Genomic DNA, 18,327 nt, shown 5'->3' with positions numbered 1-18,327 from the left:
TTATGCAAGCCAAACCGCTCTGTTGCTAGGTTCAGCAGAGAGAGAATTTAATCATGGCAACACACAGGGATACGAGTGACCTTTAGTTACTGGGAGTTCGATAAACTCAAGTCCGTAGGGCTAGAAGGGAACAAACGCTTCCGCACAGCTGTACGCCACCTTGCTACAGTCTTCTTTTAGATAGAGARACCCTTTTTATTAAAGCCTTTTCCTTCCACCTGCAACATGGCAAAATTGCAAAAGCCAAGCTCAAACTCTGTGCCCCTTGTTACCAGAGAAGATTCATATCAGGCTGGGAAAAAAAATTTAAAGGAGAAAGTGTCTCAGCTGACAAATTGTRACATCTGACCTGGTGCAAAGCTGTACAGGCAGCCGGGTTTACAGCAGCAAAGCAAAATCATCCCTAATCAGAGCTGCTTTCAGAGCCACGCTGCAAAAGCAGAGGAGCTTTTGAAAAGCCGTAAGCAGCAGTCTCCTGGTCTGGCACGCTGGCTTCTTAATCACTTCTGGCCTCCTTTTTCTTACTAATTACAGCAATATTTTTGATGCCTCTGAAATGTACAGTTCTGATCAATACAGGGATCGATATCTTTTTGTGGCTGGATTATAGCAGGACCTTTGTGAGGGCTTGGGAGACCAACATTGCAAACGGATGCGTCCGATGTAAAAAAATAGCCCGTGCCCTTACTGTCCGATTACAGTCTGCTGTGCTTTCCCTTCTCGCGCTCTCCCAAGGAAGGACACGGCAGTGCAGACGGGGACAACAGGGCTGGGGAATCAGGGTCTCTGCTGTCAGAGATTGATCTTTCTCCCTTGGGGTCTCTCAGTACCTCGGGCAAGGCGACTCTCAGGCCTGTCGTCCCCTCGGTTTTGGTTGCTGGGAAGTTTTGTTTGCATTTGAGGGCAGAAGGGAAGTGGGCGTTCATTTTGCTCTGCTCCTGCTCTGCGAATTAGTCAAGCATATTGTTCTGTTTATCATGTGTTTCACTGTTGTTTTCAAAGATACTTGGAAGCCTTTGGGCCCAGATGCCGGGGCGAAAAAGGACAAACAGAAATTGGCAAAAACAATTCTGGCATATACATATAAATGTATATATATTTGGCATGGACTAGAGAACCGAACTGGCAAATCCCTGCCGAGAAACCTTGTTCTACCGCCCTCCCTCAATCACAACTAAAGTGTGCGTGATTTGTGTCAAAAATGGGTCGCTTGCTCTTCGGTGCTAAGCTGGGTACCTTCTCTTTGAATTAGGTGCTTCCTCCGATGGCCCACTGAAGCTGCTTCCCGAAAATCACTTTGATCTGGTGGTGATAGATGAGTGCGCTCAGGCCCTCGAAGCCAGCTGCTGGATACCTCTGCTGAAAGCGCCCAAGTGCATCCTGGCTGGGGACCACAAGCAGCTTCCCCCCACCATCGTCTCGCACAAGTAAGGAGCGGTTCGCGGTCCTGCTTCTCCCATTATTTATGAAGCCAAAGGCTTATAAACTCCTCAGGTTTCACGACATTTTATTAACGTGGGTTATTCGGCTGTATCCTCCATGGGTTGGGTTTAATCACGCAGCCAGAATTACACCAGAGCTGTTTTTCTGATAGTGGCTGCTTAAAGTTTAATGCGGCTCCGTCTGAGCAGGCTTTCCTTATCACATGGTGACGTGACRGTCGGTCGTGTTACCTGCTGCTGGCCAAATCCCATAGTGGGAAAGCGCGTGTGGTTGGCGCRGAGCTGGGAAGTGGCCTCTTGGGCTGGTGGGTGCCCGCTGGGCAACTGCTCAAGGGCTCGTGAGAGCTTTGAGTTTGCAGCCAGGACGAGCAACCTGGCTGGCAGCCTTCAGCCCCGTGCTGGAGCTGCCGAGCGAACTCCGCGAATTGCCCAAGGCACGCGCGTCTTGCTGACTCCGCCACAAGGCTGACGTGACACTCTCGACCAGGCGGGAGCAGAGACGTGGCCTGCAGGAGGCTGCACGTTGCTTTGAGTTTTGTAGGAGCAAGCTCAGGTGAGTTACCTTGGTGGAGTCACTGAAGCAAACCCCAAGAACTGCAGGTGATGCTCTACCACATCCTGGCCTTGTTTGCGGTGGGATTACTTGCTTGCAACGTGACAGGGAGCTGTCTRCTTTTGAAACAGGGCCGTGCCTGTTTTGCATGGGTCCTCTAAGGTGCATCAGGGGCACAATCGAGCAGCTGGGTGCCCAACCTTTTTGGGGATTGCCATTTGTCCTTGTGCCACACGTATTAGGATTTGCATGCCCACAACAGAGAGGATCGAAAGCCCAAGGCAGACAAGAAGAGCGAGCGCAACGAGGCAGGAAGAGCGGGCAGACCGTCATGCCAAATCAGGCTTCCGGAAGGAAGAGCTGTCACACTGGAGACATCAAAGGTAGCTCTGTGGCAGCGTGGAAACAGCCCTGCTCAAAAGCCTTTGTAATGACGTGGGGACCTTTCCACTCGCTGCAAAGGGCTTTGCCCAAGGCGTAGGGGCTGGCGAGATAAACACCGTGAGATGGAAGGATGCTCTCCTGGCTTGCGCTGCTGGGGATCGCTTGTGGCCTTCAGCGTGCTTATCAGCATCCTTCCCTCAGTCATCTGAAACGTGCCCCGGCTCTGAACAACTCCACGCGTTGAGCTGGCAGCGTTTGCTTTTGTTAGGTTTTTCCCCTGAGTGAGGAGTGCTTATGCTATGAACTACGACTGGGTTATTCAAAATGTGTTTATTTTAATAGATCTCTTTCCTGAGAGACAGGTCGTTAGCAGAGATACAGTTTTTTGACTCTGCTTCTCAGCTCTGTGTTTGTGCGCTGTGAACCAAATTCTTGGTTTTCTCACTGTTATGCCCTGAAATTTTTAAAGCAGTTGGAAAAGTTGCTTAAAAATAAAAATAAAACAGATCCACATCCGTTCAAGTTAGTAAAATGATAAGCAGAGAGTGAACAAAACAGAGAAATTCTGGTTGCATTGGCCAGTGTTTATATGCAGATTTTAAAACCTTTGATTTAAAAAAAAAATCATCCATTTTCTAATGATGTTTTTCTTCCGCCTGCCTAGGGGTTTGGCCTGGTTTACCTCCCCTTTGCTGAGGGCAGGCTCTGTGGAGTGAATACAGCCTCGTGCTCTGTTTAATCCAAGTCTTCTCTTCCCTTTATTAAATTCTTCCTCTGTGGTTCCACATTTATTTATCATATTAATGTGGGAGCTGGTCCACTGAATTGCTGCAGTGCTTGTTATCGCACACACCACCGTGATTATAATATTTTGCAATACGTAYAACGCATGCATTAAGAACAATTAGCTTGTGGCAAAGATCTGTGTGCAAATTGCCTGCGCTTCAAGGGGGATACACCAGCCGAGGAGTCTCTCAGTGGTTTAAAATACAGACGTGTGCATGTTTGTTTATCGAGCTTTATGTCTGGAATTACTGAACTGTCAGTCAGCATGAGCAGAGAAAGAGGGCTGACTTCATAAGCCCTCTCTCCTGCTTCCAAAAAATCATTAGCAAGATACATATCTATAATCTCACTTGAATTTTGCACACGGTAAATGAAACATCTGAGGGAGGCAGCGGCTCCCAGCAAGTGGCTAAGAGATGGTGCAAATAACGTTAAGGCACCGTATCATGTTAAAGAGAAGTCCGATATTGCTGTTGCCTGACGCACAGCTGCTTGTCGTTTTGCAGATGTCGGCAGGCAATATGCACGCTCCTCCACTGTCTAGAAGAGCTGTCTAGGTTGGTGAACGGCAGAAGAGCCTTTCTGGTACCCCCTACCCTTCCTGTCTCTTGCTGTTTATTTACTGCAAGTTTGCAGGCTGTGTCTCCGTGCCTAGGTTTTTCCATCCATAAGTTGGGAATAAGTATCTTGCCTACACACAGAAGCCARATGGCTGGCCAAGGCTGGGATGTTTTTCTTCTTCATTCTTCTTCTTCATAGGGGCTGAAATCTGTGCTGAACAGACCACATTGTTACTACCCTGGTGGGAGGAGAGGCAGCTGGGGGCTAGTTGGGAGCCAGAGCCAGYTTAGCTCCTGGTAAATCCGTGCCTGCTCACAGCAGAAGGGAATTAGGTTTAATAATTTGGCATCCAATAACAAAACTACTCCCAGTGGAGAGGAGCTTCTTGCCTGATGTGCAAGGTACTGTTTGGAGTATGCATCCAGTTACCAACAAGAAGTTTGCAATTTGGTCCTTCGAATTTCTGGGTTCTCATTCCAGCGTTGAGAAACTGCAACGCAGCTGCATGATGTCCTGGTCTTAGCAGTCTCCTCAGCCAGCAGGATTCATCTCGACTGTGCTTCTGAGCGGTGGCACTGGTTTGAGATTTTCCACCCCGCTCTGTGCTTGTGCCAGTAATTTGTTCCAAATTATGAATAAACAGAGAAGAGAGGGATGGATGCCCTTCCTCTCCTTAGGCTTCTGGCTGTGCATGTGGTCATATCTCGGGCCCAGAGCTCCAGCTGCAGCAACACTGACTTATAAGATCAGAAGCAGTAGATGGATGAAAACGCTCACCAAGTTTTTGCCGTGGTCCCAAGGCAGCAGCAGTTGGGATAACTACATGCTAGTGAGGCACATGGGGCTGTCCAGCCCCTCAAACAGAGGCTAGAGATTTGTTTCCCCAAGACTATCAGGCTAAGGGCAGAACGCAGTAGAAATTCCAACTGTATGATCATGGATGAATGGGCCTGACGCTCAGCTGACATCAGTTTTGGCCCCTCAGTGAAATAAAGTAGATTTCCCTCAGGTGAAGAGCTCTGAAGACATTTACAGCATCTGTCCAGAGGTGAATCTCCTAGCAAACACTTCACTCTGGCGTGGCAGAAGGTTTCCCATCCCAAAGGCACCTGTGCTGTGTTACTGTGACAGTCCTTCAGCTCAGTCTGCTGCTTTCTCATGATGGCTGATGCCAGAAGCCTGTACTGGTGCTGCATCTTGGAGATGGTAGCAGAGGTCTTCACTGGTAGGATCCATCTGCCTGCAGATCTCCTGGATCTCCTCCTAGTCCTGTTTGAGGAGTTGCACTGTTCTCTCCTTCAGTTTTGAGTTCATGCTTACGCAGTGAAAAGCTGTCACTAGTTTGCCTCTCTCCTGCCCTTAAATGTGATCATGATGTCCTCTGTCTCCATCAAAAAAAAAAAGTTTTGCTCCTTAGTTCCTCTGGGTATGGCTTTCACCAAGCTGTTTATCTTTGCTGTTGCCATTGTTCTTTAAAGAGCGCAATAGTCTTGTTGTGTATTTTCAGTTTGTTTTCCTTCCATATTTTTAAAATCCTGGTTTCACGAAGAACTGGTCTTTGTAAGATTGAGAGAGAGTGTGGGTAGAAGTCAGATCTTCTGGCTTTCARCCTTGGCACAGTTAACAACTGTACAGGCAAGTCAGTTGTTAGGTCAGCTCCCATCTCTTGTGGAGTAATCCGTTTCGGACCAGAAGCTCTGGTGATGTTTAGACGCTGTGTCACTCTGTGCCCCTTTTTAAGTTACATATGTTTAAAATAAAACAGAACAGAGAGAATCTGAATCAATCGTGTTAACAGATTTATGTCTYGACCTGGTCTACCATTAAATTATGGTCCGAGAGACTTGCTGTATTCAACAAAATTATTGCTCAAGGCATCGACAGGTCTGCGACCCAAGTGCAGGTCAGACACAACACCAGCCACCAGCTCTGTCTTTCAGACAGTTGCATCTTGGAGCGTAARGTGCAAAAAGCCAAGCTGACTTCAGCTTATAGGAAGGATTTATGGGTTGTGTCCTCAAATGCTGGCACTTTCTAGGCAAGCCTCTGCTTTTAGTCTAAAAAGTAAAGCTGCTYGATGCTGCTGCATATACCAGACTGTCTCCTCTCAGTTCCCTCAGTAACTCTTGAAACTCATTAGCTAACCCGAAGCAAATCTGTCAAGGTGTGGAAATCTTGGAGATCTTCAACTCCATAAAAGCAGATCACAAAGCAGAGACCTGAGTTGATTCCTTCACCCGGGGGAAGGTCGTCATGTGAATTCAGCCGGAGTAGCAGACACAAGAGAAGCCACACAGGAGGGAGCCAAAGGAAGCTAGACTTTGAGTTCTGCTAGCTGTGCAGCTTCCTGTATTTATTACTATTATTATTTGAAGTATGTTAGTTTAGCACTGGAAAACTCCAGCTAGGACCCCACTCTGTTAGGCATGGTATAAAATGAAACAGTCCCTGTTCCGGTCTGAATAAACAGTGCGAAGCAGGAAAGAAGGATTATTGTTTCCGTTTCATCTCGTGTCTTACAGGAAATCTGTGATGGCATCAAGGTCTGAGCAAGGTCTCTTGAGCCCCAGCCTGGCRTTTGTCTATGAGCCCATCTTTCCTGTCCTTTCACTTACTTCTATAGGTTGGCGTTTTATTAAGTGAAGTTAATTAAAAATGGTTATTTTAAAGCTTTGCCCATTGCTCAAGCTGTTGTAGGTGGTGGTGGTGAGAATCAGCTGCCCGCTCGAGCCCTCAGCCATCCTCTTTCTTAGGCCTCTCTGTTGATGGACACTTCCCCGGAGAGTCACAGGAGTCCTTGGGCTTGGACCCTTGGCTGCTCCTGGAGCTTCGCAGCTGTGGACATCTCTTCCTTCCCTCAGAAACTGCTCTTTTCACTGTCAGCTACTGCTGCAGTGCTCCCTCCCTGCCTGGCCGACACTCAGGAGGGGGCATTGCGTGCACTCACCTTTGGCTGTCATCAGCAAAACCTCCGTGCGATGAAGGCCACCTCTTCATCTCCATGAYGGATGTCTCCCTCAGCAGCTGAGATGCCATTAACTTCAATGATGAGGCCAAGRTTTTCTTAATAGCAAGATTTCGTCTTATTAGATAAGATCTCATAATGAGATAAGAAAGACCGAACATCTCCTACACCTCCACCATGCCAGTGCGTTCCTCACAACTTTGCAGTCTCTGTAGAGCCAAAGCAGAGTAATGCAGAGTACCTTGTCCTGCAGAAAGAAAGCTGAGATGAGGCGTGTTGTCCTGGTTGAAGGTAAAATTGTGTAATGCTGACGGAAAGTAGTTTTTCTTTTAAAGCGCTCTTGTTATCTAGTGAAAGCCTCCAGCAAGCATTAGCTTGGGAGTGGAAAAAATGTCAGTGAGCTCCAGCTGGAGTAGCTGACAGAATATGACTTGATAGCCCTCCTAATTAATTGCAAATATTGATCAATTAGAACAATTTATTACGAAAAATCTAATTATTTTTCCTTTAAACTCCGTTAAACGTAATTAGCTCTTTTCTTTACAATCTGAACTCTGGTGTTGTTTAATTGCCGCACAAGTAAAAGCATTTGCTTTATCGAACATGGCACATATCACACTTCTACTCTTTGCAGCAGAGGCCCCCTTCACGATGCAACTAAAACAGATGCTGGAGAGYGCTTTGCGCAATTGTGGTCTCTGCAGTCTGTGAGATGAGACGCAAAGGCAGATTGCTCCTGTCTACGTGGTGTTAGGTATTTCCAGAGGACTAATTAAGGAGCCGAATCACCCGCTGGCTCCCTCCCTGGTTAATGGGAAGACAAGAGCGTTTCCAAGGGATGATTCACCCAGGAAACAAGTCAAACCCTCCCGCCTACCTGCCTCTCTTCCTCCATTGATGACAGCAGACCCGGAGTGGGTGGACTCCTATTTTGGGGGCCTCAGTGAAGGGTCTAAAGTTAGCTGGCAWGAATCTGGGCTGCCAGAAGGATCGTCTGTTACTATGAGATGTGAAGCTGGTCCTGCTTAAGTCGGAAGCCTTTACTAAACAGGAATGCCGTTATGCTTCATAGGTGCGATACTACAAGTGCAGTCACGCAGCCAGGCTTCCCCGTGGCTTGTGTCCAGCTCCGGGAGCCAGGCCCTGTCTGCAGTGCTGTCCCCAACCTAATGGGTGCCCCGGAGCTGTTATGACCTTTTTATTATTGGCTTTTTCCTCCCTGCGCTCAGCGTTTGTAGGGTGCGTTTTGCAACGCTTTTTCCGCTTGAGGCTGACGTAGTTTTGGTGAGGGGGCCAAAGGATGCTTCTCCCCTTCCCTTTGACTTACCTGCCTTTTAGCTCCGGATGAAGAGAAGCAAGCAACTGAGACACGGGCAGAGGTCTTGCAACCGGCTGAGCTGAGCCCTCCCCATGGGGAGGAGTCCTGTGTGGCCAGGGCAGGCCAGCAGTGTGGCATCAGACCTGGTGAGAAAGGTGGGAAAACGTAACACCCGAAGCTGCCATTCTTCCCCCTCAACTCTGTTGACAAAACCCATCATTATTGGGTTGTCTTCCCAAGAAACAATTTGTCCTCCTGGTTTTCATACATCATAAGGTCAGTAGCTGCCCCATGCACATCTTACAGTACATTTACCTAGATCTTGTCCATGCTGGATGCATTTCTCCAGAAAGAGGTCGCAGCAATGGCGAACACCAGCCTGAGGCTGTTCCCCTCTTGACCGTCCTCTCCCAAGCTCACTGACAGCAGCTTCAAGCCTCCGCCTGGGTTTTGGCCCAGTCCCAGAGCGCATCTCCATGTCAGGACACTTTCTGCTGTCTGGCAGGAACATGTGTTCTCCTCATTTTCATTTTAGTCCTCATTCAGTCTTTTTCTGTCATCCTAATTAATCTGTCTCCACATCAGGGCTTTGGTTTATTTATTTGTTTTTACAYTCTTCAGATATCTGCAGATGATTATCAGACCCCTTCCTCTCGACTTGTTTCTTAGATGAGCCTGGGCATCTTTAGTGGTCCTGTTTGGCCTGAAATCCCTGTGCTGGTCCTCTGTGCTTAGGAGTTTGATACTTTGCATGTCAGGTCCAAACAAATTTGCTTTCACTCCATCACTCTATAGCAAATACCAGCCCTTAGTTTTCTTTGGTAGCCTCCACGGACAGAAATAGCAAGCTGCCTTCTTCCCTCRTATTTGATATGAGGTTGTTGATGAGTGTTCATATTTGCAAGGCTTTATAAAGGCAATATCCAGAGAAAGGGGGCGTCCTGCACAGCCTCACTTAGTGCTTCACCTCCATTTGTGAGACTTCTTAAACCTATACGAGCGTACCAAAGCCCAGAGCGCAAAGCAGAGGATAGCTAATGCTTTGCATGTCCACCACAGCCTCAGCATGTTTTTGACATTAAGGGCTCTCGAGGTGGGCTGACATCCCTTCTCTTGACTCGGCTGTCCACGTTCGGTGATGTGCAGTGGAAATGCGAGTCAAGCCAACATCACTTTCTGTGTCTGAGGGAGGAGAGCAGCTATCCAGCGAATAATTAAAAAAAAAGATTGAAGGTACAGCTCCATCGCTCGATGGGAGATTTCCCACTTGTTCCCCCGGTAATGACTCTCGACGCCTACGTGGCAGGCTGGCTCGTCACGCCCGGCCCAAAAAGGGTGTTTCACGCCACAGTGGGCACAAGAGCCCTTGAAATACTTGGTTCCACTTGGCTATAGATATCACTGTTGATTTGCAAAGTTTCCTCCAAAGGCTGGGTGATGACACCTTACCTATACAGCGCAGCTGTGTAAGGGCCTCATCCTTCCGCAGTGCTGGTGCTCACAGGAAGGTGGATCCAGGCAAAGCGCAGTCTCCTCTTGTACCTGAGCCAGAGACTAGCTGCCGGGGGCTTGTTTGGATAGTCTTAGCTTTCCTAGCTTTACTTCAGAGGAGAAAATTCCTGAGCRTTAGGAGTGTGAGTCTGTCTGTCCAACCTCCCCTCCCAATTTCATTGCCCTAAAGCAATTGATACTTAAAAGCTTTGGCTCTGGGATTTTGTTGGCATAGAAATCGACTGTTGTAGGAAGTAATTACGCTGTAAAATAATAGGAAATTTATTAACAGGTGAAATATCGCAAGCAGTTTAATATCCTCATTATTAATTCAATATATATGCTCATGTAGATCCCTGCAGTGGAAACTCTGCTGTTAGTGTATTGAAAGGTATTTTTTCCAAGGCTTGCTGTGAGTTTTAATGCCTGCCCCATGCTTTATGATATATTCTTAGAAGAAATACCTCAGCATGTTTATCACTTGGTGTTAAAAAAACACAGGTTTCTGCTGCCGGTTCTGTATAAAATCAGTTCTAGATTTGATCCTAGGTTTGCAAGAACTTGTGAGCCGAGGGAGGGGAGTAAAGGACAAAATCAAAGGGGAGATACCTTTCAGTTGGTAAGGGCTGTTTACCTTGCTGAATCCCTTTGAGCCTTTGGCAGCATTTTATTTTTGTATTGCTCAGCCAAGCCATGCCCCAGCTCCTGGTTGGGGACCACGTGCTCCTCGTTTGACTTGCCTGATGGGATTAATGCGGCGGACGAACTCTCTTTATTAAAACTGCTTCCTTCCCTCCTTGCCTTTGAGGTCAAGCCTGCCTTTTCGAGAGCCCCATGGGACCGAGCAGAGCTGGGGAGGATCAGGCTGCCAGTGACTTCCCGGCTGGTCGTGAGCCTGGAAGGAAGAAATATAAATCCAGATAAGTGGAGCCAGATCCCAGCCCCACAACTCTGCTCTTCCCCTCACTCTACCTAGTCTCCTTTTCTCCCGTACCCTCAGCTGGGAGCAGGAATACCCATTTAAGTACATCCATGCCGTGGCTGGAGCAAACATGTTTGCTGGAGCTGGGGAGCTGGAAAGGCCTGGTGGTCCATCTCAGTCAGCAGCCGAAAGTACCGCACAGCTGGAAACCTCCATTCAGTAATACAGAATATTACTGCGACTCTGAACAGCCCTTCTCCCAGCTTCTGGGGCTGCGTGTGTTGTTTCATGGTCATTATGTTGGAAAAGCCTTTGAAAAAGCAGCACTATCTCTGAGGTCCCGCTGCTGTGATCATTCCCAGTTTATGACCCTTTTTTTACGGGTGCTGCATTCTGCCATTTAGCAAGAAGGTCAGCTAATCAGAGGCGACATCTCTCCTCGGAAAGATCTACCCTCAATTTTCTCTTCTGCAGTTTTAATGAATTTGCAGCCTCTTGTTATATTTACCAAGTGCCCTGTTGTTAACATGACAGGCCTGGCCAGTGCGGCAAACAAGACGCTCGCTGTGCTTCCATGTACTAATGTAATGCTTCCCAACGGCAGAAATTGGATGCGTGCTGTGGCCTTTAGCCTCCGAGGGAATTATTTTCCCTAGCTGTTCTCCTGCATCATTTCATCACTGTCACACTTGCTCACAGTGCTTTGGGAGCAACCAGAACCGCTCGCCGCAGCCTTGTACAAGGCACTTCATGCACAGGATGAAAAAAATTTATGCTCTGAAATGCTCAAAATCCACAATCAAAGCACAGGGATGCTTGTCCTTCCTCCTCGGAAGGATGCGATACCTCTATCAAACCCTTTCTGCATGGCAAGGAGAAGGCAATTAGGCTCCTGGAAGGCTTATTTCATTAGGCGTTTTATTAATTTGTGTCACAGAAATAAGCAGCAGACCTTTGCCATAAATGATGGAGTGTTGGTTTTCTTAATGGGATAATAAAGCAATAAGCACTGGAACGCATTAGTGTGTTAGTCTCGGGTGAGTGGCCAAGGAGTAATGAGAAAGCTTTAGCGTCAAGTGTCTTGATAAAATGCTAGCGAGGTCTGGCTGCGTTGACACCGAATGTTTTAAGAAGTAAGAACAGACATCTAGACTCGGCTTCTGACCCGTTTTTTTTCCCTGCAGGGCTGCTGCCAAGGGCCTTTCACTCAGCTTGATGGAGCGTCTCATAGAGAGGTACGGGGAGAAGGCCACGAGGATGCTGACGGTGCAGTACCGCATGCACCAGGCCATCATGCAGTGGGCTTCCTCAGAGATGTACAGCGGCCGGCTCACYGCCCACCCGGCGGTAGCCCAGCATTTGCTCAAGTAAGCGCCTCGCTTTTCGCTGGTTTATCTGCGCAGCGATGTCTTTTTCTCCCGAGTGCATGTGGAGCTTGTCCATATCCCCGCGATGGAGTTTTCCATCCCTCCTGGCCCTGCAGGATCCTCCTGCGATAACATTTCTGTTTCATCCTTTATTTCACTGAGKAATCACTGATTTGGGTTGTCCTGTTTCTTATGAAACAAGAAACCATACATGGTTATCTTCCATTTACTCCTTTGGTGTGATAAATGATGAAACAAAGTACGTGCTTACATGGGCCACTGTGTAGCCCATCTTTGGCCCCAAAATCAACATCAAATTTGTGCCGTTAGAAAGCGACACCCCCTTCTCGCTTGGAGAGTCTTATTGCTAAGAGAGCATCTGAGGTAGGTCTGACAGCATCAGATCCATTTGTCTGCAGCGGTTTACCCTTTCTTTGGTAATTTAAAAGAAGCGACCAGCATTTCATTTCCACTGCATCCTGGGATGGGCCGGTGTTTGCCGACACAAGCCGTCGCTGGCAGTAATCGGTGCTTTTTAAAACTGCAGGCAGCACCGTTCTGAGAGGCGGATGGGAAAACATTAACTCTCTCTGTTGGACTCGGAGGAGTGCAAGATATCGCAGCGCTTGTCTGCATGGTGCCTCTGTATTTTTAGCAATGCTTTTTTTTAAATGCAAGTACTTAGGAGTTTGAAAAACTGATATTCCTCTAGACTCTTTCCATTTCATAGTGGCTCCTGTTTTGGATGAAAATAGCTGGAGAGGCCAACTTATCATGCTTGTTTTGAAATAAGCTTATTTGTGGACAACACCATGAGGTAGGAACCTATGCCCAGACACAAAGGGAGAGCTCTGTACGCGAGACAGCGCTGGCAGGGTGCTCAGACCCTCATCTACACCCGTGGCAGCCAGCAGGACTTCCGCTTTTATCAGTTTGCTCTGTGTCACGGCTTCAGGACTGTCAGATCTTCAGCCCAGCCTGCATCAGTGAAGCAATGCAGACTTCCATCTTGGTTTATATATGTCTATGTGTACATATGTATATATTTATATATGAGTGCGCCCATTGGATTCTGTAGATAGGAGTGGACAAGATGTCTTTCTGCGAGTTCAACTGTGCCAGCAGGAGCTCAGCTGAGATGCATGGGCCTCATTCAGCAATAGCTGAGCCGTATGGACCTAATTCCAGAATCGGCGCTATCCAAAACGTTCTCCTTGATTGTTCTTGTTCCTTGCCTCGCTTTTTTTTTTTCCATTTAACTTTGTAATTTAAAAATACTGATGAAGAACCCCAGGCAAAATGGTTTGAAACCATTAACATTAGAAGCTTATTGAAAAGTTGAAGTTAGCTGACTTTGTTATGCTAATGAGCCGGTTTATTTTTATAGTTGATGGAGGAATGAGTGKCCCACTCTCTTCCCAGCCCACAGTGCAGCTTAGTTGCCTGCTCAGGGCCTTATCCCGCAAACAGCGGTTTCTGAACCTGCAATCAAATCTGCTAGTCCACAGTCCTGCCGATACAGCACATGAATACAGCAGTCCTCAGTTCAGGTGCAAGACCACGTACAGTTTCTGTGCTTCTGCAGAAGACCAGGTAATGCAGGGGCTTTATTAGAGTATGATCTTACATTTAAGTTGCTGGTGCAGATCCTTTTATGGTATTAGTGACCGTCTCATGCCTGGTGGTGGCTTAAGCCAAATGATTTGCTTAATCCCCTTCCTGAGCAAGAAGTAAATAGGTTTCACTCTCTTTTCTCCCAAGAAAAGCTGACTTAAGCAGAAGTATCCTAGAGAAGGCTGGAGAGTGCCCACTTGCACATCCTAAAAAGCGGTCAGAGCTTGGCCAGCAGCTGCAATTGCAGCTACAGCATTTAACACGCAAACACTGGGTTTGCAACTTTTTCTTGTRTCCTTCCCATGGGCTGGCAGGTGATGGCCAAGGAACATGGACAATCCCAAAGCTTGGCCCGGTGCGAGGAGGAGGATTTCCATCTCTGCTGAATGCATTCAGAGATCTTCCTCTGGAGGAAGATCTGACTGGATGTAGGCTTCAGAGGTGCTCTGTAAACAGGGAGCCTTGTAGTGATCCCAACCATAATCCCTGCTCCAGCTCCAGCATTGGCAAAGCCAGTCCAGAAGGTTACATTCAAGCATTGAAATCGCAAGGACCTTGGTGCCGCTTTTGGAGAGAGGTGAAAGTTTAAGTAGGGTGTCCAAGTTTTGAGACGTGTGGCTGGGAGGAGGTCCAGGCATCGTCTGTTGTATTTATAAAAATACCTTGTGCTACAAAATGGTGGCAGGGAGTCTTCAGTGCAGCTGAACTTGTAAAGCCCGATTCCTGGGGGCCTTCACTCATGATAACTAAGCTGGGTAGCATCCCCAATGTCTAATAGCAAGGCTGAGCTCCCACTGCAGCCTTCCTCTGAGCAGCGTTGTTGATTTAAATCTCATCTCCTCTACTGGAAAAAGCATAAATACTGGTCTCTGAAAGTATTACAGTTCTGCTCTGAAGGACTCTGTATTCCTGACCATCTTCTGCTCTGAACTCGGAGGCAGTCTGGAATGCTTGGTCTGTGATCTCTTAGTGATTCCTCCAGCATCAAATGCTGTCTTTGTACTTTAAAATTTTGACTTTTAAAGAAGGCAGGAGCCAGGAATATTCTGGGTATACTCCGAGACCATCACTTGCTAGAGACAGCTTCCCATTCCCAAAGGGTCTCTTCATCCACTGTGCATGGGGAGATCCTTGGGGTGCAGTTGCTGATCTCTACAGGTCACTACGACAGTGGACAACYTGCCGGTATCTGCTTTTAGGCATCCTCCCCCAGCAGAAATAATTAGCATTAATGGCAGAGAGGGAATACCTAACTAGAATTAACTGGGTTTCCTGATAAATAGATTTGTGTTTTGTCAAAAAGGGAATCTTTGGTGTCCTGCAGCATCTTTTCAAGGGCTGAGCATTTCCAAGGGGGCAAAGTCCTTCTTCCCAAATCTCCCTTCTTTCTGAAGCAGGTGGCCCAGCACATGAGAAATCCCCACACATCTCCAGACTCAAGTTCAGGAAGCTGCAAGCAGCGTTTTCCACATTCCAAGTCTGTGACTCATTCCCCTGAGAAAGTGGTTTGAAAAAAAATCACGAGCAGTTTCTGCTGTCAGTTTTTATCTAATTAATGTGCTGGGTGTCCCTTCTCTTAGCGCTTTTTTTTTTGGCGCTAACATCCCCTCACTGAGCGAGGAACGTGCGGGAAATACCCCCAACAGCACGTGCCCCAGAAGACGCTCAGAAGACAGAATATCCCTCGGCTGTGACGTGTAAATCACCCGGCTGCAATCCCAGAGGAAGCACGAGGTCCCCAGGTGCCCTGGGGTAGCACATTGAGCCTGGATCCAGCATCTGGCTGCAGTGACAGCATGATTTGTGATTACAGAGCAAGAATCTCTCCTGGAACAAAAATCCATGCCTGCAGCGATTTGCAGCAGTTGGGAGAACTGCCTCATCCCCAAGGGTTAGCAAAGCGCTGGAGAGCTTTTCTTCAAGGTAACAGCCTGTTCTGCTGCAATCTCTCTGCCTTAAATGAGCATGAATTCTCTGCCCTGAAAAATTTATGTGGATAATTACTCCTCCAAAGCAATGTTCCTGTGGTTGAGATTGTTCCTGGCACCGAGAGATGCTGCAAGGGCTTTCCGTGGCCACCACGAGTAGGCAAAGAATCAGGATTAGCTACATGGAGAACTGGGCTTTTTTTCCCCAAAGCCTCTGGTCTGCATAGAAGTGGCCAGTGACAGGGCAGCAAGCAGGGCAGGTATTAAAGAAATGGGAAACCTATTAAGTCTTTGTATTACAAAGAGAAAGAAACCCATCTTGCTCTCTGCAGGGGAGGGAATATGCTGATGCGCAAGTGGAGGTGGCCCTGCTCCAGAGGAGATCTGTGGAAAGGAAAGTTGATTGCTAGTCCCTGCGGTCCATGGAGATGGGGAAGGTACCTCGTGTGTCCATCCAAATTCAATCACCGACCAGTCCCAGCAGCTAGGGGAAGAGTTTTCCCTTGGGCTCAGGACCTGCCTCTGCCCTGCTTCGCTGTAGGATGGGGAAGGTGCATCCTGGGCTCTTTTGCAGGGGTTTTGGCTCCCTGGKGTAGCTGTGCTGGTCCCCATACCTTCCCAGCCGTGCATTACGGCAGGAGTAGCTTCAGACAGGAGAAAAATGAGTTTCAATCAACAGAGGAGTCTGTTGTTGATGGAGCGAGAAGCGTTCAGAGTTCGCTGGAAGCAAAGGCAAGCGATGGCATACAAATGCGGAGGAGCAGACCTGCAGCACCAGGAGTCCCRGAGACGAGAGGCTGCGGCCAGGGCCGCGTTCTGAACCGGAAACCCGCGGCTCCTCCAAATCCCGCGAAAGCCACGGGGGCCAGGGTCGTGCTTCCCTGGTTGTCCCTTGGGGCTAATCCTTCTTTTTGACCACTTGCCATGTGCCGCGTTTACTTGCAGACCCTTTGGAGCCACAGCTCTCCCTGACTGGTATGCGACGTGCAGCTCCAAGCGCAGCAGCCGGCCAGTCCGGGCTGGGGCCTCGTGCTGCTGCYGTAACCCCCAACCTGCGCTTGTCCGCTCCTTCGGCCTTGCCCCGTTAGCGTCCGCATGCTTGGCCCTGCCACGTCCATATTTTGGAGCTGTCTTGTGGGCTTTGCATTCCCCCCCGCTCCCTCTCCCATCCTCTTGCTAGGCTCTGAATTGAGCAAGACACTTCCTTGGGTATTAAAACATGGATTTTTTTTTTTTTTTTTTTTTGGAATACAGCTGCTTCGGATGTAGAAACGATGTTAAAACCCAATTCCTCTGTGGTTCCCTGTGCTGGGCTTTCTTCTCTTGCCCAATAGCGCTGCTGTCAAATCTCCGCTAATACTGCAGGCGCCGTCTCCCCCCACTCAGCGCCTTAAAAGCGGAAAGCAGCTGCCACATCTCCCTGGCTTTGCACATCTTTCCTGTTTGAGGCCATTTAAGCGAGGTGCAAACACCCACATACYGTACCCTTGCTTCGGCTTGCAGACAGCCATGGTTCGTAACGGCCGGGCCGCGTAACGTCACCGGCGAGAAAGCTCTCGGCGCTGCTGGCCGGGCTGCGCGAGCCACCGCGGGGCCAGCAGCTCTCCGCTTCGGGGTGGTTTAGCCTCGTCCCTAGGAAGCGACGTAYGGCTGCGTTTTCCCTCCGTCGTCGCTGGGTTGTCGGGATGCCCGATCGGCCCTTCGCTGTTATTTCGGTGTTATTAACTGCCCCTCTCCCCAATGCCTTGCACAGGGACCTGCCAGGCGTCACGCCTACGGAAGAGACTTCCATTCCCTTACTGCTGATAGACACCGCCGGCTGCGGCCTGTTTGAGCTGGAAGAGGAAGACGAGCAGTCCAAAGGGAACCCAGGTATTGACATTTGGGCAGTTTTGTTGGCGGGAATCGATGGCCCGAGCTCCCCGGCCTCTTGCGGGCTGGCCACGGCGCCAGCTGCAATAATCCCCCCTCCCCGAGCAGGTAGCAGAGGGAAGGTGGGCTCCCTGGGGAGCTTTGCTCATTCAAGAAATCGTTTCCTCCGGAAATCCCRCAGCCTCCGTAGCTCAAAGGACTCCGAGTCGGCGGCGATGACAGCGTGTGGGCGGCCACATCGGCCGCCTCCGTCCCCCGCAGAGACTTTCTCTGCTTCCCATGAGCTGTGGAGCGGGCCAGGGTGGAGGATCCCTGCGACGGATGCCTTGTCCTACATGGGTTGCCAGGGTGGAGAATASCCCTTGCAGAGGGACAGACGCAGCACAAGCCCATTTTGGAGGGGCTGTAGATGTGGCTCAGAACTGCTTCCTGGGTGAACTGGTCCTCTACTCCTTTCATAAAGCCTTRGGTGGCTTTTCTCCACAAATCTTCTCACCCTTCCTCTCAAGGCACCGCGTTTCCTGCTTTCTGACTTAARAAATAGGTCATTATGGAGCTTGAGTTCAATGTGAGGCTCCATAGCTGTTCTGATAAAGGACAAGCAGAACTTGAGCTGAAAATGTGGTGGGTGGTTGTGATTTTCTGTTCAAGGATGCCACTAGCTCTTCTAGATTTAGTCTGGCTTCTCCACACCTGCCAGACTGCAGGCAGGAGCCGCCTTAGCCTTTCCTTGTTGAAGGGATCCAGCCCTTGGATGCGCTGCTAGCTCCCTTACACCATGGGGAATAACCCAGGGGCATCCTATGGTATTCCCTTTCCCCCAGCTTGATGAGAAGYGGCCGATCTCCAGAGAGGCGGGCAGCAACCCGCCTTGTGCAAGCGGTCGCCTTCGGCCTCTGCCTGCCAGGCTGTTCCCACCGCTTCCCTGCTSCCATCTGCTTTGTGCCCTAGGTGAGGTGCAGCTGGCCGGGTTGCACATCCAAGCTTTGGTGGAAGCCGGCGTGAAGGCCCAAGACATTGCTGTTGTAGCTCCCTACAACCTCCAGGTGAGACAATCCCCCCTCCAGGCACCCCCTCTCCTTCCCTGCACACGYGGAGCAAACACGCCAGGGGGATTAAAGCCT

At 49.0% G+C, this 18,327-nt stretch overlaps 1 protein-coding gene across 9 annotated transcripts in view; it reads left to right on the top strand.

The window, feature by feature from the left end:
- IGHMBP2 (immunoglobulin mu DNA binding protein 2) overlaps positions 1-18,327 on the top strand; it is a 40,721-nt gene that overhangs the window by 16,831 nt on the left and 5,563 nt on the right. For 2 of the 9 annotated variants that reach the window (XM_026082028.1, XM_026082036.1), the window contains exons 8-14: positions 1,253-1,427; positions 2,258-2,378; positions 11,607-11,789; positions 15,217-15,326; positions 15,664-15,768; positions 17,085-17,203; positions 18,155-18,249. In XM_026082028.1, coding sequence (XP_025937813.1) covers positions 1,253-1,427; positions 2,258-2,378; positions 11,607-11,789; positions 15,217-15,326; positions 15,664-15,768; positions 17,085-17,203; positions 18,155-18,249 — 908 coding nt within the window. Of the gene's footprint in view, positions 1-1,252; positions 1,428-1,929; positions 1,996-2,237; positions 2,379-11,606; positions 11,790-15,216; positions 15,327-15,663; positions 15,769-17,084; positions 17,204-18,154; positions 18,250-18,327 lie in introns of all 9 variants that reach the window. The other 7 variants (XM_026082035.1, XM_026082037.1, XM_026082029.1 and 4 more) reach the window with 6 other exon arrangements.

The sequence above is a fragment of the Apteryx rowi genome, unplaced genomic scaffold, assembly GCF_003343035.1.
Source record: "Apteryx rowi isolate R43461 unplaced genomic scaffold, aptRow1 scaffold_566, whole genome shotgun sequence".
Taxonomy (NCBI): domain Eukaryota; kingdom Metazoa; phylum Chordata; class Aves; order Apterygiformes; family Apterygidae; genus Apteryx; species Apteryx rowi.
This window is presented reverse-complemented; position numbering and strand designations above follow the sequence as displayed.